General features: G+C 36.8%; 2 protein-coding genes across 8 annotated transcripts in view; one reads left to right on the forward strand and one right to left on the reverse strand.

Moving 5' to 3' along the window:
* GALC (galactosylceramidase) overlaps window positions 1-27,926 on the reverse strand; it is a 61,989-nt gene that overhangs the window by 19,863 nt on the left and 14,200 nt on the right. For 2 of the 6 annotated variants that reach the window (XM_085550507.1, XM_015865379.3), the window contains exons 1-6: window positions 15,455-15,641; window positions 14,928-14,996; window positions 12,998-13,061; window positions 12,032-12,145; window positions 9,138-9,277; window positions 7,713-7,751 (exon numbers count right to left, since the gene is read on the reverse strand). In XM_085550507.1, the coding sequence (XP_085406633.1) occupies window positions 7,713-7,751; window positions 9,138-9,163 (65 nt within the window). In that variant the 5' untranslated portion in view covers window positions 9,164-9,277; window positions 12,032-12,145; window positions 12,998-13,061; window positions 14,928-14,996; window positions 15,455-15,641. Of the gene's footprint in view, window positions 1-4,149; window positions 4,278-7,712; window positions 7,752-9,137; window positions 9,278-12,031; window positions 12,146-12,997; window positions 13,062-14,927; window positions 14,997-15,454; window positions 15,642-15,724; window positions 15,902-27,926 lie in introns of those variants that run through there. The other 4 variants (XM_015865381.3, XM_085550505.1, XM_085550506.1 and 1 more) reach the window with 4 other exon arrangements.
* GPR65 (G protein-coupled receptor 65) lies at window positions 18,839-27,769 on the forward strand. Of its 2 annotated transcripts, XR_014947256.1 has the most exons (3): window positions 18,839-18,950; window positions 20,660-20,830; window positions 23,519-27,769. XR_014947256.1 is itself a non-coding variant. In XM_085550509.1 (2 exons), exon 2 carries the CDS (start codon window positions 23,639-23,641, stop codon window positions 24,659-24,661), a length of 1,023 nt encoding a protein of 340 aa, XP_085406635.1. In that variant the 5' UTR covers window positions 20,692-20,830; window positions 23,519-23,638; the 3' UTR covers window positions 24,662-27,769. The 2 variants fall into 2 exon arrangements, 1 of the variants encoding a protein (XP_085406635.1); XM_085550509.1 differs by lacking the exon at window positions 18,839-18,950 and having other exon boundaries at window positions 20,692-20,830.

Consider the following 27,926-nt stretch of genomic DNA (forward strand, 5'->3'; position numbering starts at 1 on the left):
ACAAAAACCTTTTAGACCAAACAACATGTAATAAAGTGATTGTAAAGCACAAACTGCTTTCAAAAAAAGGACATAACCTTCTTCTGTCATGCCAAACCCCAAATTACATAACAAAAGCAAAGTGAAAAACATTTGGTGGTTGTTTTCTTACACACACACAAAGCTGCAGATGAAGTTGAGGACAGACAAAACACATTTTCATGCAAGATATTCTATTTGCACATCAGCCACTCCAGTGATACAGTGCTGAGGGTTAGGCAACAAGAACCACAAACAGCAGGACAAGGACAATTGAGCATTAAAAGTATAGAACTTGTGGAAGCAAAGCTAAAATTAATGGATTTGGCTTCACCTATTCTTCCATCTAATTAACTATTTCAGCTTAACAGTGAAGCAATAACAAATCAGCATTTCCTAAACACAACCAACAGAAAAAGTAAGAATAGCCCTAGATTCATAGATTATGCAGCTGCATCTTATTTCAAGCATTATCATTTCAACCACTGTATACTTCTCAAGAGAAATGTTAAGGCCTCAAATATTACTGAATATCTGTGTCTAAAGACACATGTGAGCAAAGCCAACAAGTTTCCTGAAGTTCAGAAGGCCTCTAAAAAGCATTTGCTATACTTGTAATTCAAGTAATATCAAATGCCTAACTATTTTCACACTGCGTGTGAAACACATGATCTTCTCTACCAATGGATACTACCTACAAGAAACATGATGCAAGATCATCTTCACAGATTACCATCTGAATAAGGTTATTCAGTCTGACAATAGCATGAAATACGTTCTCCTGACCCAAAGCCTTGAGAACATTGTCTGAACTCAGTATTATATTTGCACTGTATTTTCCCATTACATCTTGTACTAGAATACAGCAACATTCTGTTTGCAGGCTTATACACATCAAGGCTAAAGCATTTAGTGAGCAGAGTCTGTTCCCAATGCCTACAGAAAGAACACTGTAGCCCTGTTTTCAAGAAAGAAGAAGCTACTGGCTATCAATGTAGACTTGGTTCCTGATAAAGTCAGTAAGAACGGTTTTTCTGGAAGCCATCTCTAAACACACAAAGGGCAGGAAGATTACTGGGAACAGCAACCTGGATTTACAAGGTGCCAGTGACATCTGACAAACTCAAATGCTTTCTGTGAAAAGATGGAGTACCTGTGTGGACAAGGTTTAACCAGTTGGCATCACAAACCTTATCTATAGCAAGGTTTCCCACCAAGCTGGACAGAAAAAATCTAAGTGGGCATCAATTGCTACTCATATCCCCATAGGCTAATATCAGGGCCAATACTAGCTGATAAATTTAAAAGCCAAGAGAACTCAAGTTCAACAGATACAAAGAAAAAGTCCTTTTCTTGGGATAAAATAATACCCTGCAATGCTGGGATGGCTGGCAAACACTGGAAAATTTAGCTAGGTATAATAACTTAAGAAGGGGGGGGAGGGAAGAAAGAAACAAGATAAAGGGCAAGAAAACATAAGCACAGTCAAACATGTAGACTAAGTTTCCAAAGAGGTTGTGAAGATATTCCAAGTTAACTGAGCAAACCTCAGCACCATGAGATAACTGCACCTCCTTCACTTAAGGAGATCCAACCACATATCCTCCAGAGGTAGACAAGTCAATGAATATAGGAAAAAACAGTCAATAAATATAAGAAGCATCCCAGAAATTCTACAAAGAAAGACTATTCTATCAGTAAAAGCCTACATTTCTAAATCAAGATAGCTTATGTTCCTGTTACAGTAATATGTTCCTGACTTGCAGTGATTTTTATTTATAGGCAATAGGAGAGGGGAAAACACTGATATGGCAACAATAATTTCTGCTATTTCATCACTGTGTTACAAGACTCAAGATGCATCAGTAAAAATAAAATGAGATTTGTTGTTTCTAATAAAAAAAAAACACAGATTTCATATACCCAACATATGATCATTGTCCATTATTAATGGTTTACAAGTCGATGATAACAAAATTGTCGAGAACTATGGAAAAACACTTTGTCAGTTTCTAAACAAGCATCAGAAAAAACATTATGTAATACATTGAAGTCTAATTGAATATTAGCAAATAAGCCAATATGCAATGGTGCATAATGTAGAACAGGTGGTACCGAGTCATAAGTAATAAGATTAGTATGAATGTATACAACTACACAAAAACAAAAAGGCAGCCATTAAAACAACATAGGAAGACAGTAGTGAAGATAGCCTTGCAAACAAAACATAGAAGTATAACAACACAGTTTAAGCCTTAAGTGAACTAAACATTATTTTTCCTTTTTTTTCCTAACGAAATTCCTGTTTAAGTGGCAACCACTGCAACTCATTGGCATGAAATAGTGACAAGGACTACATTCATTAAGATTAATCCCTCAGTCAAAGGAAGGGAAGCATTCACAGTTTACAAATAGTATTTTTGGTACAGGTAAGGTCATAAGGTTACAGCTGGAAAGAGATTACAGAACAATGTACAGAAAACAACTGCAAAGAAAATAGTTTAGGACTACTCAAGAAAACAAACTGAATAGCTGACTTTTGTAAAAAACTATACAGATAATTTAGAGACAAAGTTTCAGAGTACTTCTAGAATCTCTATGAACTTGAGCTGAAGGACAGATGTGTAATTATTGTTATCTTTTTCTAGGTCAGCAAGAACTCCAATAGTTAGTTGTCTTAAGGTCAGCGCTGTTCAAGAAACATGGTGTTCTCACTCTGTTGTCTGTCTATTAAGCTGAATGCCCTAACAGAAAACACCACTACTTGATATGTGCCTCTAGCTCTTCACTCTGATCAGTGGGTTACGAAAGTTAGAGCAAAAGCATTTTCATCTTAAAAGAACAAATAGAATTTGTACGCAGTTCTAAAAGATGTCAACAAAACAAAAGCCAAACATTCCAAGGTCACAATTTAAACATTGACTCCGTAGAGCTCTTAAAGAAATAATGAAAGAAGAACCATACAAATTCAGCACAGTGATTTTGCAAGTTTTATTTTAGTTATGATTTTCATGCTAACATTTCCTAATTCACTATGAACTTGGTGAGGTGCAAGCCTTGCCTGTTCTAGTTTGTTAGAAAAACAGCCATGCAAAATTTAGTTATACAATACCAGTATTACAACTGACGTTTCTCAAAAAGCTACTTACAGATGATCAATGTTTATAATCTCAATGCATAAGAAAGCATTTTCTTTACAGAATCCCTGCTTAACTGTCTTGCTATAAACACTGTATTATAGATCTGCCTAAAAAATTACAAGACTATCACAAACCCTTACATATAAATGGGGGCAAACAGCACACAAGGGTCTACAAGCATGTTCTTAATAGTAAAGCTAATAGCATAGGTAATAAATACACATATAAATGGTTCAATTGTGTTGCAGAGTTAATCTCCATTGTGAACAAGTTATAGCTTTAAGGAGAAAAAAAAAACAAACAAAAAAACCCAAAAAAACCCACCAAAAAACACAACACCAAAACATTAATTGTTTTCAGAATCAGCAATAAGCAAGAATGCAAAAACAAGAGAAACCCTATTGCAAAAAGGAAGATAGAAACAAAGTGTATTAGGGAGCAAATGTGCAGACAAATAATCAAGTTGCCTTTTGCCATAACTGCAACAGTAGGCACTCCTATCTGCTGAAATTGAGATAGGTTGTATCAGTTTTAAAAACTAACTTTGGATGTAACCAGATGAAAGCAAAAAAAGTAATCTAGCTTCCAGATACAACCAGAAAGGTCACAAGCAATGGGTGTACTATAGGGAATGTGGCAGGGGTATAAAGCGTCAAGTGAAAGTTCAAGATTATTTGAAATGATCAAGAATGATCAAATGATTAAATCAAGAATTTCATCCTAAAGCTTTTCTGACTCTGAAGATGCATGTCCAGATTAGCTAGCACTAGCGAATGACAGGAGACTTCTAAGGTCTAAAGCTTAAAACCTAGCTCCTAACTCAACACGCCAGAGAAGTGATGGAAGGGTTATAAGATCATCTTACACATGCACTAAATTGAAGTTTTTAGGAACTATGACTACACGACTTCTCAAAAATGGAGGTGAAGACTTATTTACAGAAATGTAGCAATACATGATGTGTAACATTCCTCCTTTCTCCCACACTTACCCAACTACCTGAACAGCATCATTAAGATATGGATCAACTACCATCTCGTTTGAAACGTTCCAATCTCCATCCGCAGCGATGATGCCAACGTTGCTTAGACCCAGTTTGTCTAAAGACTGCCGAAGTACCTTAGTAACAGATAACAACACTTAAAGCACAGCCTTTCATTAACCATGCAACACGAAAAATTAAGACTGAAGACAATTTTAGAACAGACAGCAAAAGCATTTCTTCAGAATAAGACAGGTAGGTGAAATCTTCTCAAAGATGAGCCATAACAACAAATCAGATAAAGTTACCAATAAGTGTTGTTAACACTGAACCATTTCTGGCCCCAGACTTTAAGGTACTAAGCACCTGACTGGAAGATAAGTGTTACCAGTTCATTTATAACAACACCTTGAAAGTCTATGCATATGTTTTATTTCACTGGTGGAAAAAGATAGAAGATGCACAGTTAGACAAAACCACTTCTGCAAATAAAGGAATTCTGCAGATAAAGTTCACTAGAAAATAAAATCTAAAGGAATTGAGACTTCTAAAGATGTTTTCCACAGTGTTTCCTAGCTGATGACTAGAATTAAAGCTATATTGTACTGTAAGTAGAAAAACTACTACTAAATTAACAGTGATGAATCCACTTGGGGTGAGGAGAAGCAGAGGATGGGACCACAAAGATTCCTGAACTAGGATTCAGAAAATACTGCCACAGAAATTATTATTTTATTTAGACACTTACTGACAAAGTACATTGCTTAAGTTTGTACAAGATCCATAGGAAGGAGGAATTTGACTAATTGAAACAGTACCCTGTAATAATTTACTTATTCATAGATGACTTTGATTTAACACTACTTACTGCACTAATAGATATGCCTGTGTTGTATGCTATATAAAGCATGCAGAAAAGTCTGCTAAAATGATTTTTAGGATCATGGAAACTCACTAAAGGAGAAAGAGTGTCAGCTTACTGCAAGGGGAAAGATAAATTGTTAGTTATTTCTGAATGGCATATTTCTAGACTGATTTGGATTCTTTTTAACTGCTCCACAAAAGAAATAATAGATAAGACCAAATATGATCTATGTGGTCTTCGAAAGAGAAAGGATGTGATTAGATCTCCAGAGTAGATAGAATTAGGACCAATGGACATTCAGCAAGACTTACATTAGACATACAGAAAGCTGCCTAATCATGGAGATAGTTCAGCAGAAGAGAATGACTAGAAACACTGCAGAACTTCCACATGAAAAGACAGGTACCAAGGACACAACATAGATACCCAAAACACACGTTCCACAATAACATACACAGAATGGTGTCATTCCAGCCACTCCATGCCCCCAGTATGAAGATACACTAACTCTAAAATTTAAGGAGTACACTGACAGTATTTAAAAATTGGAAGAATAAAATTCTTATTGAATAAGATCCTAAAGCAACAAAATCATCACTTCTGCTTAATTTTTCTTCTACTTTGTAAGAAACATAACTGGAGTCTTAGTGGATGAAGCAACTAAAATAAGTTCTTACAGTAAAACACTTAGCAAGATAACCAAGAACTCAAATATATGTATGCCATAAAGGAAGTTTGCTGTACAGATGCACACTCTGGTAAACAAGTCTGTCCTAAAATGGCTGACTGCAAATGGAATCATGTTAGATAAAGAGATGCCACATGGCACTGCAGTGTGCAAGAGAATGAATGATAAAACAGATGTTAAATAAAGCCATACAGCAGAGGAAGGCTGACACATTTCAGTAAATATTTTAGTGATTTTAAGATCAAACTTTAAAACTTCAGTTCTAGAAGCCAAAAGCTGTTCCAATTCAATGGTATTTAAGATGCTAACAAACAGAATGCCACACCTCCACTTGACAGTTTGTTCTCCACATTCATTCTCTGTACATCAGGAAGCCAAGGCAAATAGATTAGAAAGAAGCAACGGTGCAGAAGACTGAGCAGAAGAGAACCAGTTTCTTATGTGATCTAAAGAAAACTTATCTATTATTTAGTGAAATATGAGTATTCTATTTATGATAAGATCTGCTTTCTCTTTTATGATTCCTTTTACAAGAGAACATATAAACTAGTCTATGAATAAATCTAACTTGCAGTGTAATAAGTTTTCCAAACTATCTTGTATTGCCTTACTCGCTACAATTAAAATTATCCTTTAGGAAGCTACTAATATCTTCAGATTTCTCCACTGGCCCATTCCTGACTAGTGAACTACTTTTGTAGTACCCTACAGAAGTGATAATCTAGAAAAAAAAACACTTCAATGAAACTAGTTGTGTAATGAAGCACAGATAATGTAGAATTTGTTCTAAGTTGTGATAAGCCATGCAAACTAAACTGCTGTGGTAACAATGACCAAGTAAATCAGTTTAAAAATACACAGTTGATTAATACCTGTTAATAAGAAAAAAAAATGGATAAGGTGTTTCTCTTTCTATGTTATCAGGTATAATGCCAACAGTTTTCTGCTTCCTGACATGCCTCACCCAAAGCAGTTCATATGAGCTATGAAGAAACCTGCATACTAGGAAGGAAATTAAGTGTTTCATAGGAGAGCACTCTCACTTTTCAGGAGCAGGCAGAATTTTATATATGCCAGCCTCATGAAACACGTTTAACTTATGCCTAACTTTTCTTCCCCTGCTAATGAAACGTTATGTTTAATTGCTGTATAACTTTCTGTATTATGCTACTAAAACTAATCACTGAATGAAATAAGTATAGAAGTTGCCAGGACAAGTGACACAGCTGACCTTATGCAGTGTATACAAATTACTAACAGCTACTAACTGACTAATGTTAAGCAGAAGGGACCAATTTCTGTTGAGTTCTGTATTAATAAATAAATAAATAAATAAATAAAATAGCAGTTTCCTGCATACTCAGCTTAACTCTTTCTTTTAAGAAGAGGTGATGTAATTGCCTCTTAGACTCAAAGCAGCAACAAGGAAATGAATATAGCAGAACTTATGCTGAAGTGGAATCTTAAGTATAACACAACTGAAACAGAAGTGAGCTTTCAAAGAAGGGCACACAAGGAAGGAAGCAGTGACAGCTTAGTTTTACCTGAAGTGAAATACTGTCACTCTCCAACTCATTTAGAACAAGGTATCAACTTCTACATAGTTAAAATAAAGAGCATTTTCCTTACGGAAAAAGCAAATCAGAAAGTGTCATAACAACCTGGACTCGTATATCAATAATTAAATGTATTGCATCCACTGGAACTTCACAATTTTAAGGGTTTACCAAAGAAGCTATTTTCCACCTTCTAATAAGATTTAATTTGTATGATTCTACCGAGGCTTCCATTCAAATGTCCTGCATATTGAGCACACTTTGATTTACAAATTTCAGTAAAATATTTCAGATAAAAAAATTCTCAAGATCTGACCCTATCAGTATTTTATATGTGCAACCACCACATGAAAGAGTTCAGTAAGCAGTCACAGGATTAAGGTCTCTATTCTAGGGGAAGTCATACAAGTAAATCACATATAAATGATAACAAAGAAACTTCAGAGAAGGAAAACATACATACCTTGATATATTTGCTGTTAAATGCCCTTTCATTCCATATCTATAAAGAAAAAAGTAAAAGGCCATTTAGAGAAGTCAGAATGCATTGATATATCGTGTAATCTTATATATACTTAAACAAATCTTTCAGAATTGTTTCTGAACTCCGTGGTTTTTATTTGCTAAAGGAAATTGCTCTGATTGGTTTTATCAGCCCTCCACAAGAGAATTCTACATAAAAATTCAAACCAGATGCTTATTTAACGAATTTGTAGGCCTTTTTTGTCCGTAATCTTGCTGAAAAGAACACGAGTGCAGTGGGAGCTCTACAATGGTTAGCCTTGTTACGCATTACATATCATTAACAATGGGTCTACAGTTTAGTAGAAATCATGGAGAAAAACACTGTAACTTCAAAACACTGTCATAGAGAACATCAAGTAACAATACAGATACCAGACATTATCTAAACACTTAATAAGTAGAACTTACCTTCTACTCTGAAAGCAGAGCAAGGCAAGAACTAAAAAGTTGTGTCAGGCACATACCTTCCTCCCCACCACTTCCCTAAAGTTGCTACCCAGAGAGCAAGACTGACACTGACTAATACAGTCAGCAACACAAAGACATTCCAGAAAAGACATACATTATACATGCCTTCCCACATTACAGTAAAAAGATCAGACTTTCTTAGTAGGACTGGAACCATAACTTCAGAAGCTCAACCCAGGACCACTGAATTGACTGTCAGCTTCCCTGCAGTTAAACTATTCTGCATCAAAACACTTAGAAGTCCAAAATGAGTGTTTCAGTAAGCATAAGACTTATTTTGGACAAATCAAACATTTTCTTAAGCAGAAGGAAAGAAGAAAAGGTTGAATCCCAGTCAAATAATGAATTTGAAAAGTTTTCTCTCTCATCTCTAAAGAACATTTTCTCAGATATTCCCTCACTACTTCCACATAATGCCTCATAACACAATCCAGCAGTCACACTGTAGCACATGCACCCTAACTACTTTTCAGTAATGTAGGTAAAAATGAAAGTAGTGATAAAGGGCTGCCCTTCAGCAAAATAACAGCCATATTTTATGGCAAGCACTCACACTTGCTGTGCTTTTCAACCTTTAAGTCTTAACTAACATTTTTCGTTAGCTGCTTACCTCTAAAACCCAGGGACAACAAATGAAGCAGGAAATTGCACACTCAAGTTTCAAAATCCTTAAATTTTCTGGTAACTTTGTTCTAGAATTGGGAAGTCAGGAGCCTAGCCACTTTACACTGTTTCCGCATTAATGGGCAGTACTGTGTAAAGGAGTTATGCTAGGTAACACTCTTATTGCAACAAAATGTTATAACCAGAATTAGTTTTTTCATCTCTCCCTTCTCAGTATTCAGAGAAACAAGAAAAAAAAATCTTAGAAATGAAGACAAAATATTTTACTGACCCCAATATAATCAATATCCAGATCATGATACTGTTTAGCTCCTAATATCCAAGAAATAATATAGTAAACAGTGACATGTGGATAATCATAGGGCCAGTTTTCACCCTTCCCTATCCATGATGGAAATGTCCACGGTAATCCTGGAAGGAAAGAAAAAAAAGCAAATAATTACTAAACTGGGTGGTTTGCATTATTTAGTACAGTTTAAAAGCACGCTGCAATTTATTCTTCCTAAACCGAAGGAGCAGATAGCCCTTCAGATTCACATAGTTCCAGCAAAAATAATGAAACACAGCTTATTTTACTGTAGAATATGCTATAATATAAACTGGGATCAAACATTTGTAGCTTTTGTTTTATTCTTAAGCAAGAAACCCACCTTTATTAGAGAGCTACTGAATACATATAATCCTTCTATTGTGTAAACTCTAAGAGGTTCAAATCAGAAAGACTCTTGCAAAACCATTTTAAAGCATTATGGACAAAGGATCAACATTGAAATCCTAAAATCTCCTGAGTATGACTTCCAGAGCAAATGATGATTTACACATGACAGAGGAAGAAAGACTAGGACTATGCTAAATAGTCCTAGTCTTTCTAAAAGTCCTAAAAGCATTTCTGAGTCTCTGTAGTTATGGTAAATAAGAACAAGTTATTAGCCTAAGAAGATTCCCTCACATTTTCAGCTAATTCAGTACAAGACACCACAACTTATTAATTAAACGGCATTCTCTTCTCCCTTTGCTGGGGGCTTGATTTGAGGGAAGAGGAAGATATTAATAATCACAATTAGTCACAGATGGTAAGTTTGCTATTTGTCACAGTGCTTGACTAAGAGAACCTGACCAGCAAAACCAGTAGCAAGTCATATCTTGTGGATGGGTAGGAAAAACCTGCTTCCTGGGTGAGGGGTAAGGAGACTCATAAGCAGGTGGAGTAAAACAGTAAAACTGCCATGTTTATGGAATTTCACAGGTACTTAGAGTAACCTTTGCTCCACCTCTCCTTCATGATAAAAAAAAATTATATACACATGTACTTCATTTGAAAAGAGCTTTTAAATAGCACTGACTGAAATTTTGAGCAATACCAAATAACAAAAATCAGAGGACTTAATAGTTTTATAGATAAAACTGGAATAGTCCGTTAGACTACAGAGAAAGGAAGTGTGGTCATACAGAGAGCAGACTATATTCAAAAAGCAGAAAATGAATATAGGGAGATAAATTATGTAACCAAAATCGTAACAGTAGAAGAATAAACCTCAGTGACAACCTTTCAAGCTCCTGGAAATTAAGCTGTCAAAACACTGTAACAGTTAATTTTAAGAATTTTTCCAACTTTCACACCTGCACATTTGTTCCAAGTTTTTATTTGGATGGAATTTCTCATGCATCACTTATATTTCCTGATGTTTATGAGGAGTAAATCTGATTGACACTTGACTAAGAGCACTGTGGATAATCACACTATTTAAAAAAAAAAAAACAAGTTGCAAACCACACTTTTTCCCTTGTCTATGCTGCACTGTACATGGAAAATTACTCTTCAGAAAAAAAAATTATATTGTTACTTAACTACACAATCAAGTGATGCAGTGTATTTATTTTTAATTATGAGGTTTCTCTGCCCTGGAGACCGCAGAAGTCTGGCTTGCTATTACAGAGGTACCTGATTATTACTATAATAGTTCTGCAACCACTGCTACTACCACATGCAAAATGGAAACAATTGTACTGTACACTCCATGAAAGCACTATCAATAGTGCTTGCATTCAAAACCAAGGTCCATTTCATTGTCTCAAAAAGGTAAGAGATGAAGGCAAATAACTTAAGACATCAGCTGATTTTTAAATTTGTCAGGGAATATTGATAAGCCTGGCACATGGAAGAGCCCAACATTTAGCTCAGGACTAGTTGTGTTACAGTTTCACTAAAACATCTGCAAAAAACAGCAGTGAGAGGTAAGTGCTGATATTTGTGCTTTTACTTCAGAATTGAGTTCTATCATGATTGATCAAGAAAAATTATATAGTCTCAGGAAGTACATATATGCCACCTGGCATCACACTATAAAAAACAAATGATTTATGGCCAGATTCACTTTTGAAACACTTTTAGGAGACAGAGTGAAAAAAAAAAAAAAATGACATCCTCTCTTTCATGTGAAATACATCCTGTGAAGTATTTCATCAAAATCCAGGATTCTGTATTTGTATTGTCACATACACTGAGAGAATGGTGAGGTACTAGAGTAGGTTGCCCAGACAGGTTATGAATGCCTTGTCTCTGGATACGTTCAAGGCCAGGTTGGATGGAGCCCTGGGCAATCTGATCTAGTACTTAATCTAGTGGTTAGCAAACCTACTTGTGGCAGGGGGATAGGAAGTTGATGATCCCTGAGGTCCCTTCCAACCCAAGTCATTCTATGACACACAACCCACAATCAAAACAAGGAAGCAATAAAGTTGTCTTACAACTCAAATACATATACATACATACACATACAGCAAAGAAGACAGGAAGCACTCTCAAAGAGAATGAAGGTGATGTGTCCATAATAAGGTCATATGATTGAACTTAGGGCATGAAAATTTTACAGATTAATGCTTCCTTTAAATTTAATTTATTCCCTTGAATTTCTTATTCTGCTGATTATTCAGAAATTCAGCCTGCACGATAAATCATTTACACTCATCACTGTAAATAAGACTAAGCACTAATGTCACTTGATGCAAGCAAATCATGAGACAATGCCCAGAATGTTACACTACTATAGAAAAGCAAATACAATCTGTTGAAGTGAAGCATCACACAAGCATACCAAATACTAGAGATGCTATATCTTCTCTAGTGCAACATATATATAAATCCTAAGGCTTGTTATAATTTACCAATCAGTTTAATTTGGGGGTTCCTCTTTTTAGCTTCTTTCATCAGCCACCATTCATAACCTCGGAAGTAGTTCTCATCATTTTCATAGTGCATATGGGATGGCTCAGTGCCATCTAGGAAGGAAGCAGACAGTTAGTTTACAATTATCTTCTGTGTCATAAGCTGTTGCACACTATAAAGTTATCTGCATTGCTCACTGCCACAATGAGCAGTCAAGCACATAGCTGCAACACAGTTCACACATTCTTTGCTCTACATTTCAATGCAAAATGAGTAGTGGAAGGGAACATGCAAAACTGGCCACCCTTCATTCTTAGCATGTTAACTTAGCATAAATGCTTGTGTGTTTTTTTGGAGGAAGGACATATTTGTGGGTTTCTTTTTAGGGAGACTAAGCACTTTTTTTTGTATCAGAATGTGATCTGCTTTTGGGCATTTCCCATTCCCAGATACGGTAACGCTAATATATGCATTTATGATTATCTTGGTCTCAACAGCCACCAGGAAGTTTAGAGAACTATGATCAAAAGGAGGAAAAATAAAAATAAAAGAATCACAAACAATGATCAAACACCAGTGGAACGTAGCAGCTCACTAAAGTAAAAATGAAAACTGCTTCTGATCTTTGCATTTTCATATTTTTAAGTCCTACACAAGTTTCATGGGATTTTTTTTGCAGAAACAGCATTTGAGAAATGCTCTGCAGAGAACTCATTTTCTCTCAAGTACAACCTATTTACCATATTATATATCTCTATATCGAAGGTAAGAGGAAGAGAACACCATCTCTAAGACACAAGTATAAATTCCTTTTACAAGTCCACAGACATCATTTCTGATATTTCTGTGTAACTTCAGTAGAACAACAGAATATGCATCTCCATGTCTTAACTGAAGAGAAGCATGCAGGACATGTTACTTACATGATCACTGCAATGAGAAGCTAAACCCTGCATAATCTGTACCTGTTGATTGTCCATCACCTCCAATCTCTACTTTGAGAATGTGTAATGAAGCACCAAAATTTGGCTGAAAAAAAGGCAAAGAGAAATTAGACTAACCACAAGACAATCTTTACAAGGAATATTAAAGTATTTTTAATGTTACCATAAGCCAAGCTTAGCGCTTTCTTTCAAAAGAATAATCAAATGATTAAACCTACCACCCTCATAAATTCTTTGATACAAAGGCTTACACTGCTTACATGAAAGAGCAAATATATGTGTCAGAAATAACTTTTTCTGTAATTAGCAGGTTACAAGACAAGAAAAATTGCCATACTGAAAAACAAATTGCCACTTGGTCCAATTTTCCATTTTCACCATGCAAGTTGACCAACATTAAATACAAGAAGAAAATTAAGGCAAAGCCTCCTTCCATATGTGTCATAACAGCTTTAGGGGTTTTGGTGAAAGAAAACGCTAAAAAAAATGTCAAATACCGTGCTCTCACAACCGAAATTTCTTTTATCATATTCCTGCTGACTCCTTCAGAAAACTCATACTTGCAACACACAATTTAGGTCTTTCAAAGAACATGGATAACCTCCAAAGTTATACGTTATTCTTCATTATATCCTTTACCCAGTTTTAAGCTATGCAGTAAATTATTCCCCTCCAGCCATCTGGATTACAGTGCTTGAAAGTGACATGACATCCTCCTTCAGCAGAGTAATTTACAGTGACAAAAGCAAGACAAGCTGTTTCTGTTCAATGTAATAACCTACCTAAAGCAGTTTACAAATAGTAACATTCATATTCCTTCTAAAGTAAGAACACTTCTTATACTAGGCTGGAATAGATATTCTACTAATGTGATGCAGCCAGATCCACAAAATTGATAAGCTATCTGTACTTGAATCAGAACTGCCTAATGAACTTCCTACAATCATCAAACAGCAGAGCCCTCGTTAACCCAAAATGGATGATGAAAATACACTGAAATCAGGAATAAGAGAAATCCTAGCAATCTGAAGAAATAGGCTGAACTCCCTCCCCCCAATAAAACAACAAACACCAAAACATGCTGACTGTCAAGAACAGCAATATAAGGTTCTCATAAAAACCCCTTTAGTACAGCCAGCAGCTATCAGCTATACATTAGCAGCTGTCATACTCTGAAGGAAGGAGACTCCTTTCTTAGGTTTTAGAGTCTGCACACATGACAACACTTGCTGGTTTTATTCTTATCCCAGAAAAAGGAGCTTCCCAGCATTTCACAGAGGGATCAAAACTCTTAGAACCATCGAGTTGCTCAAGTTGGAAAAGACCTTAAAGATCATCAAGTCCAACTGCAACCTAACCAAACTACCCTAACTAACAACCCTCTGCTACATCATGTCTCTGAGCATGTCATCTTGTGAAGAGCTAGGAAGTCTATTCTTTACACAAGAAGAATAAAACAGGCTAAAACACTTATCCCATAAGAATGCATAAAAACTTATATATTAATAAAAATAAAACCATTAAGACTGAGAAAAAGCACTTAATACATATAAGTGTTGTATTCATAGATACTAATTGTAAAACAAATACATATTTTTTTTTAATCTGAGCTCTTCATAGAATACATTTGAATGAGTGGTTTACTACGCTATGAATTGGTGTGCAAACCAGGGTTTGCTCTAATAGGTTTAAGCTCTCTTAGGGCTCAACCATTTCACTCTTAGCTACTAAGCCACCTAAAACACATAGGCAGTAATACAACTTATTAATTTCACTATTCTTTTACAGGGCTCACGTGTCAAGTTGCAAAAACAGCTTTAAATAGATGCTTTACAAGATAGAGCTTGCCTAATCTCAATAAAACCTGAATATATTACAGGCACCCCAACATGTGACAGTAAGAAACTCTGCATGAAATCAGATATCAGAGCAGCAGTGACACAACCCTTACCTTGAATAGATAATCTAAGATCTGGGAGCGATACGGTTCTTGGTAGTTCACAAGGAGTCTAGAAGTGGCCTAAAACAGAAAATGAAAACACAAATACCTTAACATTCAAACATCCAAGTGCATCCCCATTTTTTTGGTCTGGGCAGTTCCATACAGCTAATAATCCTACAAAATTAATTTCAACATAAAGAACTCGCTAAACACAAAGTTCTTTTCTAACCCTCCACTTGCACAGTTCTGCTTTTGCAGACTGGAGGGGCCCTGCTCACCCCGTGACACTCTGCAAAGGGAGGGCAGGGACATGGGGAGATAGCACAGAGCTGCAAGCACAGCAGAGCTCAGTCCCAGCACTGCTCCCCTGCACTCTCCCTGCCTCAGCTCAGCGCACAGCGTCCTCAGAGCCTCCCCAGCATCCCCTCAGCCGCCGCTACACTAATAGCAGGTTTCCCCATCCCCAGTTGCGGCCGCCCCGAGGAGCCGATGTCACCCCAGTCCCGAGGAGCCCCGTGCCCGCCGGCCCCGCTCACCCCGCCGCCGCTGATCGCCCCGATCCCGTCGAACTCCCTGCCCAGCCCTGCGGCATCATCCAGCACGTAGACAGCGCTCGGGAGCCCCAAGCCCCATGTGGCGCCGAACAGGAGCCAAGCACAGAGCAGAGCCACAGGACGGAGAGCAAACCCCACACCCTCCATCCCGCCGGCCCCGCAGCGCTCTGCCGCCAGCCCCACCCCGGCCCTTCACAACCCGCATCTGCCCCCGCCCCGCCGCGCCACGTGACCACACAACCTGGCAATCACCTGAGGAGGGCGGGGCACGGCCGTTCTTCGCCGCCATTTTACTCCAGGGAAAGGCTTCTCGGCCCGTACTGCGCAGGCGCACGGCGGAGGCCGTAGTTGCCATTTTGAAAGAGGGCACAGAATGAGAGAATGAGCCGGGTTGGAAGGGACCTCAAGGATCATGTAGTTCCAACCCCCTGCCTGGCAGGGCCACCAAACATACACCTTTACTAGATCAGGTTGCCCAGGGCCCCGTCCAACCTGGTCTTGAACACCTCCAAGGACGGGGCATCCACAACCTCACTGGGCAGCCGGTTCTTGTTATAAAATCCACGTCCTCCAACAGTTCCCCTGGAAGGGAAGTGGTGTTTCCCAGTCCATCTCTCATTTCCAGGCTGTTAATAGCTGTGACCAAACCCCTCGTGCTGTAGGTATGATAGGTACGACGTGGTGAAACAAAGACCTTTGATCTTCAAGGAGAGGCCGTGTCTGGGAGCGGCTCTGGGGTGCAGGGCTGTACACCAAAGACATTTGGCTGACCTCAGGGCTTTCATAGAATCATAGGATGGCTTAGGTACTAAGGGACCTTAGAGGTCAATGAGCTTCAGCCCTGTGCCATGGGAGACTGGTGATCAACCTGATTATATAGTATCAAAAGCAGTGCTTTCTGACTGTTGACATTCTGCAGATATCATATTTCACATGTTTTGGGAGAAACGAGGCACTGGGACATGCAGTGTCTGACATCATATAGGCAGTGTGTTAGAGCTGTAGAAAAGACCTGTTTTATGATGTTTCTATTCACAAAGAATGCTGCTGTTTCAGGGACTGCCCATCTTGTCCGTGTCATTGAGGAATTTCATGTCTCAGTGATGACATTTCCTGATTAACATTTCCTGTTTATTTCTTTTTAAATAACAATACCAAACACTCATGAAACATTTTGCGCTTTACAGCAATATTAAGCATCAACTAATGAACCGGCTCACGCCCAAATGAGCTATACAATGTCATTATTATATGCAGAATGACATAGTGACTTCCTCAGGCTACAGTGAGTCACGGCAGAGGTAGAATTATGCTCATGGTTCTGATTTACATTTACTACAGCAGACTGGAGCTTTGCATACCTAGAGTGTGCAAATAAGGAAAGTATTGCCATCATGAGAAAATAACTGTTTAATTTAGGTGAGTTCTTAAATGAATACATCAATTTATTCCTGATAGAAAGCTTGAGCAGAGGAATTCATTTTCTTTTTCAATGATAGGAACCTTAAAACATCAGCTTTTCAAAACTTTCATCTTCTGGTGTGCTGAATGCCTATTAAGAGTAACATTTTGGAAACTGTTTTGATGGAAAGAAGAGGATAGTTGGATTACAAAGAATTTTATTCTGGATTAGGAATTTCAACCTGTTTTTTTAACCTGGTTTTTTTTTTTTTTTTTTCTATACATCTTTATCCGCAACATAAGTACGTCTGATCTGAAGCTTCTGTAAACTCACAGCTGATAAAATTATTGAAGACTTAAACAAAATACTCACTGGGTTTTTTGTCTTTGTATAAAAATTTCTACTGTGATGGTTTTGTATTTCAGTAATTCCTTCTTAGTAGTGCTGTAATCCCCAAAAACACCTGTAGTTCTAAGATGACTGATTTAAGTTACTGCATTTATCCAGATCTCAGAAAAACAAACAAACAAAAAACCTGTAATCCAATTGCTGCGCATATCAGAAATTGAATTGTTCCATACTTAAGCAGACAAAAGTTGGGTTTTGTGTTTGTTTGTTTGTTTTTTCTCTTTTGGTATATAACTTTACTTCCAGAAACATATAAAATGATCATCTCTTCTCTTGCTTCCTTTGATTCTTCAGTCCCCCATCAACTGTTCAACAAATACCTTTAAAATATGTCAACTACATTTCACTATTTCTAATAGCAATAAATGTTGCTTTTTCTTCAGTGACCTATAGGAACCCTCAACTGTGCACCAAACATTATTCTTAGTAGATGCCATGTTAGGAAAACAGAGAATTTAAACTAACCCATCTTCTTCCAGCTGAGTTGCTGAAAAGCCTCCATCTCACCAAGCTGGAGGGCGCTATGAGACCAGATAGAATTGAATGATTTGATAATCAGTAGGAAAATTGTAGCTAAAAAAAAAATCATGCTTTGTCTGGGAAATAAGGAAGTAATGAAATATCTGCATCCAGTGGTTAAATATGGAGCTACTTGGTACTGTTTTCAGAGAAGTATGAATTTCAGAGCTTTCAAATTTGTATGATTCATTTCTCCTTAGTATCTGAATCATCAGATAGGTTGTGTTGGTTCTTTTTTTTTTGTTACTCAATAGATGTGCAATTAAAAAATTCTACCCAGTTTCATAGAAGCTGACATAAATTGTTCTAAACTGAATTTTTAAAAAATAAAAAAATAAGAGTACACAATAAATTTTTCCAATCACAGAGGGAATGAACAAACTCTGCTTATGTAACAATTTTTTTCACCTAATTACCTGTTAAAAGAAACACTTCCATGAAAGAACCATACAATCTCCTATTCATTTTGTATAAAGAAAAAACAAATATGCAAATTGGAGTGCATGACATTATTGTTAACTAGTACCGTTCACAAACTTGCTTCCATCAGTAAGCAAACTGAATAGAAACAACAACACAGTAATACAGGCTTTGAAAATAATTAGGTTTTGTAGAAGGAACCCCTGAGATCTTCATGATGTATTTTTTATGAATTCCTCGTATGTCCATTTTTCTTTGATTCTGTAATAAATTTGTAGGGAACAGAAAGTGCCAAATCTTTTGGTCAGAAAAAGCCTCTATATTTTGAATACATATAAATAAAAACCCAACAGTGTTTTATTTCTGTGGCATGGTTTCTCTGCATAATGCATTGTGTCCTAAATAAGAGGTTTGTAATATACTCTACTCATGCAATTTGGCAGTATTTTAATTAAAACTTTTCTAAATATACTAATAAAAAATAAAAGATTTACCAAGCTGCTTACTATCATTTTTCATATTTCCACATGAGTACACTGTCTAAAAAAAGAAAAAAAAGGAAAAGAAATAAATCAAAAGGCTTGTGAGCTGTTGCTTCATTTGCACATCCAAGAGCAGCTTCCTGTTACTTTATCTGTTGAAGCAGTTTCTCTTCTCAGAATCAGACGCTGATTACCCTACTGACTGTAGAGGAGTAAAACCGCTCTGTGGGAACGTTTGATTCTCTAGGTAAGTGCACAAAATTGAAGAAGTCAGTGGATAGATTGTTTATGTTGTGATACAGGTTTTATCCTAGCTCTCCTTTAATGTGATGCTGACATTATGCAACAGTAACACAAAAAGAGGCTGGAAAATGCTGCTCTGGGGGAAGTAATATTCCACCCCCCAACACAAGTGAAATGTACTTTTTTAACTTCGAAATGAAACAAGGGCAAATAACTTCAAAATAATGAGTTAGAAAAGACATGACAGCTTGATTTTTTACTGTAGTAGTACTGCCATGATCAAAATACCTATTGCTTAGAGAAAGAAAGGAGAAAGGATGGAAGGATTTGGGCATAAGTTTTGAGGATTCCAACCTGTCCTGTACTCATTGTAAAATTGCCTCACAAAGCATTCCAGAAGCTCTTCTATTTTTGTTCTTTAGTATTTTATTGCATTAACAAGGTAGTCAGCATTGCTTATGTGAATATACACCATCATTAAAACCTGGCAGAAAAACAAGCTGTTCTAAAAGTATCTTTCTAGAGTACAAGGCATAATGAAAATGAAAATATTTTCTACAGCATCTTTCTATACGTATAGAAAAAAAAACCACGATGCACAGAAAGTTATAGCAAAATGATGTTCATCCATGTGGCCCATGTTTTTAAATATATATACATATATATTTTTATTTGTTTACATCAATGAAATCTCTATGCTCTATTAAAAATAAATAAATAAATAAATAAATAAATCCCTGAATTGTATCTCAAAGTTAAAAAGGCTGAATTCTTTCAAATCTAATTGAATTTCTACTGAATCTCAGTGAGCTGTGAGAAAAATAGTGTTGCATGTGAATAAATCCCTTTCATTTTAAGCAAAAATGTCCACATTACTGGAGGACATATTTCAGCTCTTCAACTGAAGGTTTTCAGAATTAAGTTTTGAGATCTTGTCATTAAAGAAAATATCCAGTGATGGGTGGTCCTTGTACTTCAGGAAATCAGTCTAGCTATGTAACTTATCTTAAGAACATAAATCAATCTGCTTCAGTGAACTTGGTTAGAGAAAGAACAAATCTGTCTTTCCATCTTATGTCTGAAAACAGAGTAGCACTAGTACAGCAACTACTCTACAGATCTAGCTGATACAGTAGTATTTTCTTGAGTCTTATCTAAAAAGCCAAGTACATTCAAAAGTGTATCATGGTGTAATGTGATGTACTTTTTACCTCAGCTTCCCCTTTTATGAAAATGAATTTTAAATAAAGAACACGCAGTGAAAATTGTGGATGTTTCCAAAATTAAACCGGTGGTTTTAGTGACCAAATTTCCTGTTTTTAATACAAAATCCTCACAGTCTGCTCCATCTTTCATAATTTTCCACACTGTGGCAGGTTTGTTGGATTTTTTTATTTTTATTTTTTAAAAATACTCTTCCAGCCTTTGTTTAGAAGTTTTTTTTTACAGAGTATGGAACGTCCATTTTGTATTTGTGCTTATGAAAGGATAAGTGCATACTTTGTTACTTTCAAAATGTCATAAATGTTGAGACTGTGAAATCTTTGAATCTAAATTAGATTCTGCAGAAATACATGAATACCAGCACATTATGTAATATTCCTGAAATGAGTTTATAAGCTTGTCTCCCTACATTACTTGATGTGTATCATTTACTAGGCCATTTCTCTAATTTTTACATCTGACTGCAAGTTATCTTTTTTTTTTCTCCAGAGTTCCTTTAATAGCAGATTTTATATAGCAAAATGGCAAAGATTTTGGGGCAATTATAGGCATTGGTCTGAAAGAGAGAGTCGAGTATTGAGAAATATACTACGGACAAAACTAGCGGGTACACTCAGAAGATGAGAAAAAACTTGGAAGTGCTTCAGATCGTATTTTCAGGTAAGAAAAATTATTTTATGTTACACAGCCATAATTATCAGAGAAGTCTAAGCAAGGAAGTATGATATGAAAAGGCTTCCCTGATAGAAGATCTCAGAAAAATATGTAAAGAAATATGTTGTAATCAGTTGCAAAACAGATCTTTCTGCTTTTAAGTTTTTGCTCAAAAAACTACAATGTATGTTGTGATATTCTTCACTTGCTGGCTTTGTGACACACTTCATTATAGGTCATCAATACATGCCAGAATGACACACTTTTTAGCATGTCCTCGTATAAGTAGCACTGATAATGTGTCATTAGAGCTGAGACATGTATTACCTGGGAAGTTCAGACAGCCTCCTGGGCTTTGTCCATAGAAACTATTGAAGATACTGGTTGAAAGAAGGCCATGAGGTACTGTGAACATGAAGGACAGAAAAACTGACAAGGTGGGAAATTTCATGTGATCTCAGCATGCTTATTTATTTATTTATTTATATTATCTTCAATGTCCCAGCCTCCTATTTTCCAGTTGTAGCTTACATTGTTCATTCCTTAAGGCAGGTAGCCAGAGAGCAAAGCAAGGTCTTGCCTTAAAGAACATACAGTTTGTTCAGGCAGGTGCAACATACTGCTGAGTGTTATGATCAGTGAGATCAGTGGAGGAAAACTGTTAAAAACAGTTAAAAGTAGATAGCTGGAGGTGGGTTTGTTGGTCTGTAAGTCAGTACGAATGAGCTGATAAAGCCACCAGTGGGAGGAGACAAGTCAGGAGCTTTAGGGATGTTGAGTCTATAATATAACAAGTCAGTTAACAATGGAGAAAGACTTTGTGGGGGAGGGAAAAGGAATTCCTATTTCTCAGTCACATGACAAATATAAACACTGTCTCATGCACTTACTGCTGCATTGCATACATGCTTCTGAAAGGGCATGTTTCCCTGCAAGGTATGTGATGATTAGAATGATTAGAAAATGATTAGAAGAAGAGAGATATTTTTATCTGTTACTTATCTGCAAATATTTGCATTGCTTTGGACAAAAAGTGGGCCAGGAAAACCCTGAGATCCAATTTCTAGGCTTGATTTTTAATTTCCGATACCTATCTCTGCTGGTAAGCTTAACATGCCCTATTTACCATGCGGTTTTAATGAACCACACCAAGTAGCAGATACTTTATGTGTGCCTTGCATACAGACACTGCCTTTTTTTAAATAGTCATCTTGTAAATAAAGTTTCTCACTTGAACAGCTTGACGAGTCCTCAAGAATTTTCATTGCCTTTCAAGCATGTGAGTGATTTTTTTACTAACTGTGAAAAGTTAGCCAACTTGATCAAATAAAGCAATGGCTGTTAAAATGAAGTTTAGGCTAGTTCTCTCATTGCTCCATTTTTAATATATATATATATATGTGCATATATCAGTGAAAGTTTCTCGATAGAAAAGAAACATTCATGTAGCAACCTCTCAACAGTCTCTAAACCTATGTGGATTTCTCTGGTAAACCCGCAAACATCCACATGCATTCATCAGACTCATAAAGGGCAAAATGAGTTTACTCATCATTTAGGAAAATTCTTATATCATAAACTGTCTTCAGTTTGAGCTGGTTCATATGTGAGTATGCTTGTAAACAGTTCTATCTTGCAACCTACTCATTCTACAATCTCTTCATCTCCTCTGCTGGCAGTCTAGACTCAAAACAGAGATGAGTTGCTGAGGTGATCTCTGAAGCAGTTTGTACATTTATCAGCAGAGCTAGATCACAGCTTGTGTTTCCAAATGACAGAGCCATGATATAATCAGTGATTGCCAATTGTCTCATACCTATAGTAGCACCCCCTTTCTTACTGAATGGTCAGTTCCTGTGCTTCCAAAATTTATGCACCCAAATTTCCCAGTTGCAGTGCTCTAGTTAGAGCTGCCATTTGACTGGTATTTTCATGTCAAGGCTATTGACACCCATGGTTCTAATAGTGCCTAAGATGAGCTTAACTGCTAGTGATTTTACAAACTCATGAAAAGCAAGTACAATTTCTTAGAGGAAAGAAGTGTAAATGAGAAACTGTACACAGTCACTGTCTCATTGAAGTCTTAAGCCTGACAGATTTTCCTGTGCATTCCAGTAGCTTGACATATTTCACATAAACATTCCTGGGACATTCAGTAACCTTTGCTGGAATAGCATGACAAGTTATTGGGGGACTGCATACTAGTAAGAGATAGGGAAGTCTAAGGATGAGTAAGGGTGATTCATAACATGGGTACAACTTGGCCACTTGTTTTCTTCTGAGTGAATCCCAAGAGCTGGAGGTACCTGAATCCCCATCTTCCTATCCTTGTACCACCATTGTTTTAAAGAGAAGGAGGGTATCAGGAATAAGAAATCTGCCAAAACCTTATTCTTTTCATGTTTTTTTTTTGTGGTGCACTCTCCAATCTTTGACATTCTCGCAGGAGAGACCTGTGAGTGCAGGACTCTGCCTTTCTGATGTGTCTCAGTTATTCAATCTGCTTCTGCAGTATTAAGTTGTGTCTGACTGATCTTGACCCTCTTAGACATTGAGATTTTTCCCCTGCACTGTCCAGCTAGAGATTTTTAAATCTTTTGTTCTCCTACAATTTATATCTTCTAAATAATAAACAAAAATACCATCAAGAAGCTCAAAATGTTGTAGTAGCTGATTCTTTTTTCCTCTCAACAGAACGATGGAATCCTACCAAACAGATCCTGAGAAGCTAACAGATGAGCACCAATCAGACTACAGGCTAGTTTTTTTATTGTATCTGGGCTGGAATTAGCCCAAAACTACACATGGTGGACAATGAACTACACTGAGAAGTGCCATGATGATCACACCCTGGATAAGTATTTGTTTCCATTTGTGTACAGCATTGTGATGGTGATCAGTATTCCCATCAACTGCATATTCCTCTATGTGTCGAGCATTCAGATGAGGAAAAAGAACGAGCTGGCAGTCTACCTTTTTAGTCTGTCTCTGGCTGACCTTTTGTACTCTGTGATTCTGCCTCTGTGGATTGAGTATGCGTGGAATGGAGATAACTGGACACGCTCTGCCAGGCTTTGCCAGTTTTCTGCCTTCCTTATGTACATGAATTTTTACACCAGCACTGCATTTCTTGCTTGCATCTCTCTCGATAGGTACCTTGCATTAGTTCACCCCCTGAAGTTCCAGCACTTACGCACAAGAAGAATTTCACTGACTGTCAGCATAATTGTTTGGCTTCTGGAAGGTACCTTTAATTCAGTTATACTGATAAATAAAGAAGTATTTCATGATCCTTGCAATTCTACCAATCATATATTATGTTATGATAAATACCCCCTGGAATGGTGGCAAGCACAGCTGAACTTATTCCGGATATGCTCAGGGTACCTTCTTCCTTTGATAATCATTTTGTTTTGCTACCATAAAATCTACCAAGCAGTGAGCGGTAATCAAGCCACAGTAGACGAAGAGAAGAAAAAGGTCAGGAAACTTATACTGAACATCACAGTTACTTTCATTGTTTGTTTCACTCCTTATCATGTTGTATTGCTTATTAGGAGCATCAAAGAACCTCAGACCTCTAACCTAGAGATTTTACAGTCAATGTATAAGATCTACAGAATCTCACAAGCCTTTACAAGTTTGAATTGCATCGCCGATCCCATTCTTTACTGCTTTGTGAGTGAAACTGCACGAACAGACATTCTGAATTTGCTCAGGTGTTGTCTACAAAAGCGCGAAGGAAACCAACCAGAAGAACATGCTTTGTGCAGTTCTGCTACAAAGAGCAATGCACAGGTCACCTACAGATCTTCCTGTGAAACTGAGACTCTGTAAAACTTCTGTGAGAACATAGTCAAAGCAAAGGTGGATAACAAGGAGGAAAAAAAAATAAACCTTCCCTTGTCTGTATCAAAGTAAACCCCAAAATACTTTAATCTAGGTGAAACCAGAATAATAAGAATATATTGCGGAGTCAATTAAATCAGAGAGCATCATAACATTTCTTAAAATCAGGTGTGGTACATAAATTGGTGTCAACTAACAGTCAAGAAAAATGAACGTGACATACTGACAGAATTACAGTGGGTCCCCCAAAGAACTTCCTCCTGTCTCAGCTTGCTAGCTATCCTATGTCCTCAGTACACCTGTACTCAGCTGGAAGAAGGCTGAAGTCCTTTCAATCTAGTTTTCAAGTTTTAGCAGAAATCTAAAGTTCATCTGAGAAAGATTCTTCTGTAGGACAAACTGACAGTGTAATGATGATTCCTGCCTTTCTTTAATGACTCAAATTCTCCTTCAGCATGACCTCCTTAATTAACCTCTTAAAATTGTTTACCTGAGGTAGACAGTTACTTACCTGCTCTTATGCATTTTAGCTTTTGGAAAATGTATGTTCTAATGTATTATCTATCATATAGCATACAGTTTCATTAATTCGATTTCAGACAGTTGAAGATTCATTACTTAGAATGCATATAAGGAACCAATCTCAAGCCGCAGATAGATAACTAAGGCAATGTTTTACCTCATATATGCAGGGAGGAAATAATTTAAAGGATAGGTTTCATATCTGCCTGAAAGAAAAGACCTGTTTTCAGTCTAGCTTACTGACTGAAATCTGGAGTGCAGTTTTGTTTGTAGAGTCAAGGGAGCAAAAAGGTTTATATTCATTTACTTATTTAACCACAGCTGGAGGCCTCAGCTAGAGTTTCCAGGGCTCTCAGTCAGACTATTATATAAAAATAATAAATCAGTAAGCTGACAAATAGAACTAACAAGCCAATAAAGAACAAGGCAAAAAAACAACACAAGTATTGAAAAGGTTGAAGTTTAGCACAGATCAAAAATAGAGCTGCAATTGCAGGGAGCTGTTCACGTGGCTCACAGAAAGCAATGGCCGCATGTTCCAGTGAAAAGATGGTCAAGATTCGTCTCCTCTCAAACTTTTCACTTTTGGCCAGTTTTCAGGAAAAATGCTCAGTTGTGGTGGTTTCCCATTTTCAGAGAGGATGAAAAAATATTTCCACCAAAAATATGTCCCTCTAGCAAGTCTGTATTGGAAAGAATTTTGACCAGCAATTTTTAGCACACATCCAGGACTGGTATTATACTTGGAGGACCAGCATACTGTGGTCACAGTCAGTATGGAAATTCTTATGACAAGATCCCTCTGCACAGAAAATATCTCCATTGCAAAGAACCACTTTCATTCCACTGCTCCCGATTATGTGTATATTTTTGATTCATTTCACATTCTGAGAAGGGAGCTTGAGAGACTGAGGTCACTGGGAACGTTCAACCTGGAGAAGACTTTGGGGGTCCTAATGGCAGCCTTGCTATACCCACAGAGTGTTGAGAAGATAGAGCCAAGCTTTTCACAGCAGTACATAACAGAAGGACAAGAAAGTGTACGTAACTCAAAGCAAGAAAAATCAGAGCTGATAAAAGTAAATTTTTTTTAACTATGAAGACTGTCAAGCAGTGGATCATATGGCACCAAGAGGTCCTGTACTCTCCATCCTTGCAGATTTTCTAGATCAAACTGGACAAAGCCCTGAGCAACCTTGTCTGGCCTCATAGCAGACCATACTTGGAGCAGGAAATAGAACTAGAGACTTTCTTAGGTCCCTTCCAAACAAAATTACCATGTGATGCTATGAATTTTTATAAACATTTGTGTCATTATTCTGGCTACCTTCCTCTTTAAATATATTCCTTTCTCTTCTTTGTTTTTATCAATCTTTATACTGGATTTTATTTTGATGTGCTTTTTTCTTTAATTCCATTTTGTGTATTATGAAAGAAAAAGTACGCAAACATCAGTGCAAATTGCTTCACCACAGATATGTCCCTAAGAATATAATGTGTTATGCAATAGAATGAAATTTCACTGCAGCTCTGGAATAAAAGCAGAACTTATATTCACTGTAGCTTTACAGGGGAAAAAAAAAAAAAAATCTCAGAAATTTATTTCTACACATTCTACATGTAAAACAAAACAAACAAACTAACAAACAAAAGTTGGAAATCTAAAACTGTTGGGATTTAAGACTTTATTAAATAAAGGGTAATGACAACTAAAGCTAAACATTTATTCAAGTTTAACATGTGTCAGGAAGCAGTCAGAGCTGGCTGCTCTGCAAGGTACAGGGAACCAGGAACCAGAAAGCTCAACAGGGAGCTATGCAATCCCACAGCACCCAAGTGAGGTGTGCAGATAGGATCTGGTGATGGTAACCAGCATCAGCCAGCAGCCCTGGACAAATCCATAGCGACTAAGCATTCTGAGGCAGGGGAAGAGACCATAGAGTATGTATATTCAAGGTCCTGAGCCTGTTCAAAGAGCTTCTCTTCCACAAAATTTGGCCCTGTAATTTTATACCTTATAATTTTCCACCGTTGTTTATGAAAACCATAGCTTGGAGCAGTTTTTATTATTATCATTATTACTGATGGATGTTGTTGTTTGTTTTTTGTTTTTTTGTTTGTTTTTTTTTTTTGTAGCATCAGTTCTTATAATACCTCCCTACCTTACTGAAGATCCATTTTGAGATAAAGGAAATCAATATATAGCTGGCCCATGGGCTGGGCTCCATGAAGGAATTCAGATAAATTAGGGCCCACTTTAGGAAAATAAAACATGGATACCTAATCTCTTTGGCTGTTATGAAATGCTAGCTTTTATCTGTTCACTGTTTGTTAAAATGAGGAATCTGAGATGTGAAGACTGCAATGTCCTGTACTTCAATCATTTCTGTATTTACTTCAACACTTTTACATATTTTTTGCTTTTACATTTGCACTCTTTCATTCTCTCCAGATTTGTTTGTCCCAGCTCAAACAAATTTACTGTATGAAAATAAACATCAGTATTTTTTCAGAATCTCACAGTGTTACAGGAGAATAGATCAGTGAAAAATAAATTTCTTCATGCAGGTTCCAGTTCATTTACTATTGTTATTGAATATTTTGTATAGAACTCCTTGTAGCTCTGAAGAAAAAATCAGATGCAAGTTCACAGAAACTCCTTCTAAAGCAAGAACATTTCTTACACCAAAGAGTTTATAAAATCCAAAGATCTATTTAATGGCAAGAAGAA

The sequence above is a fragment of the Coturnix japonica genome, chromosome 5 (assembly GCF_054131305.1).
Source record: "Coturnix japonica strain WE chromosome 5, WE-NBRP24, whole genome shotgun sequence".
Lineage (NCBI taxonomy): Eukaryota > Metazoa > Chordata > Aves > Galliformes > Phasianidae > Coturnix > Coturnix japonica.

What these genes read in the sequence shown, in the direction of transcription:
- GPR65 (XM_085550509.1), top strand. Translation starts at nt 23,639, where the DNA reads ATGAACTACACTGAGAAGTGCCATGATGATCACACCCTGGATAAGTAT.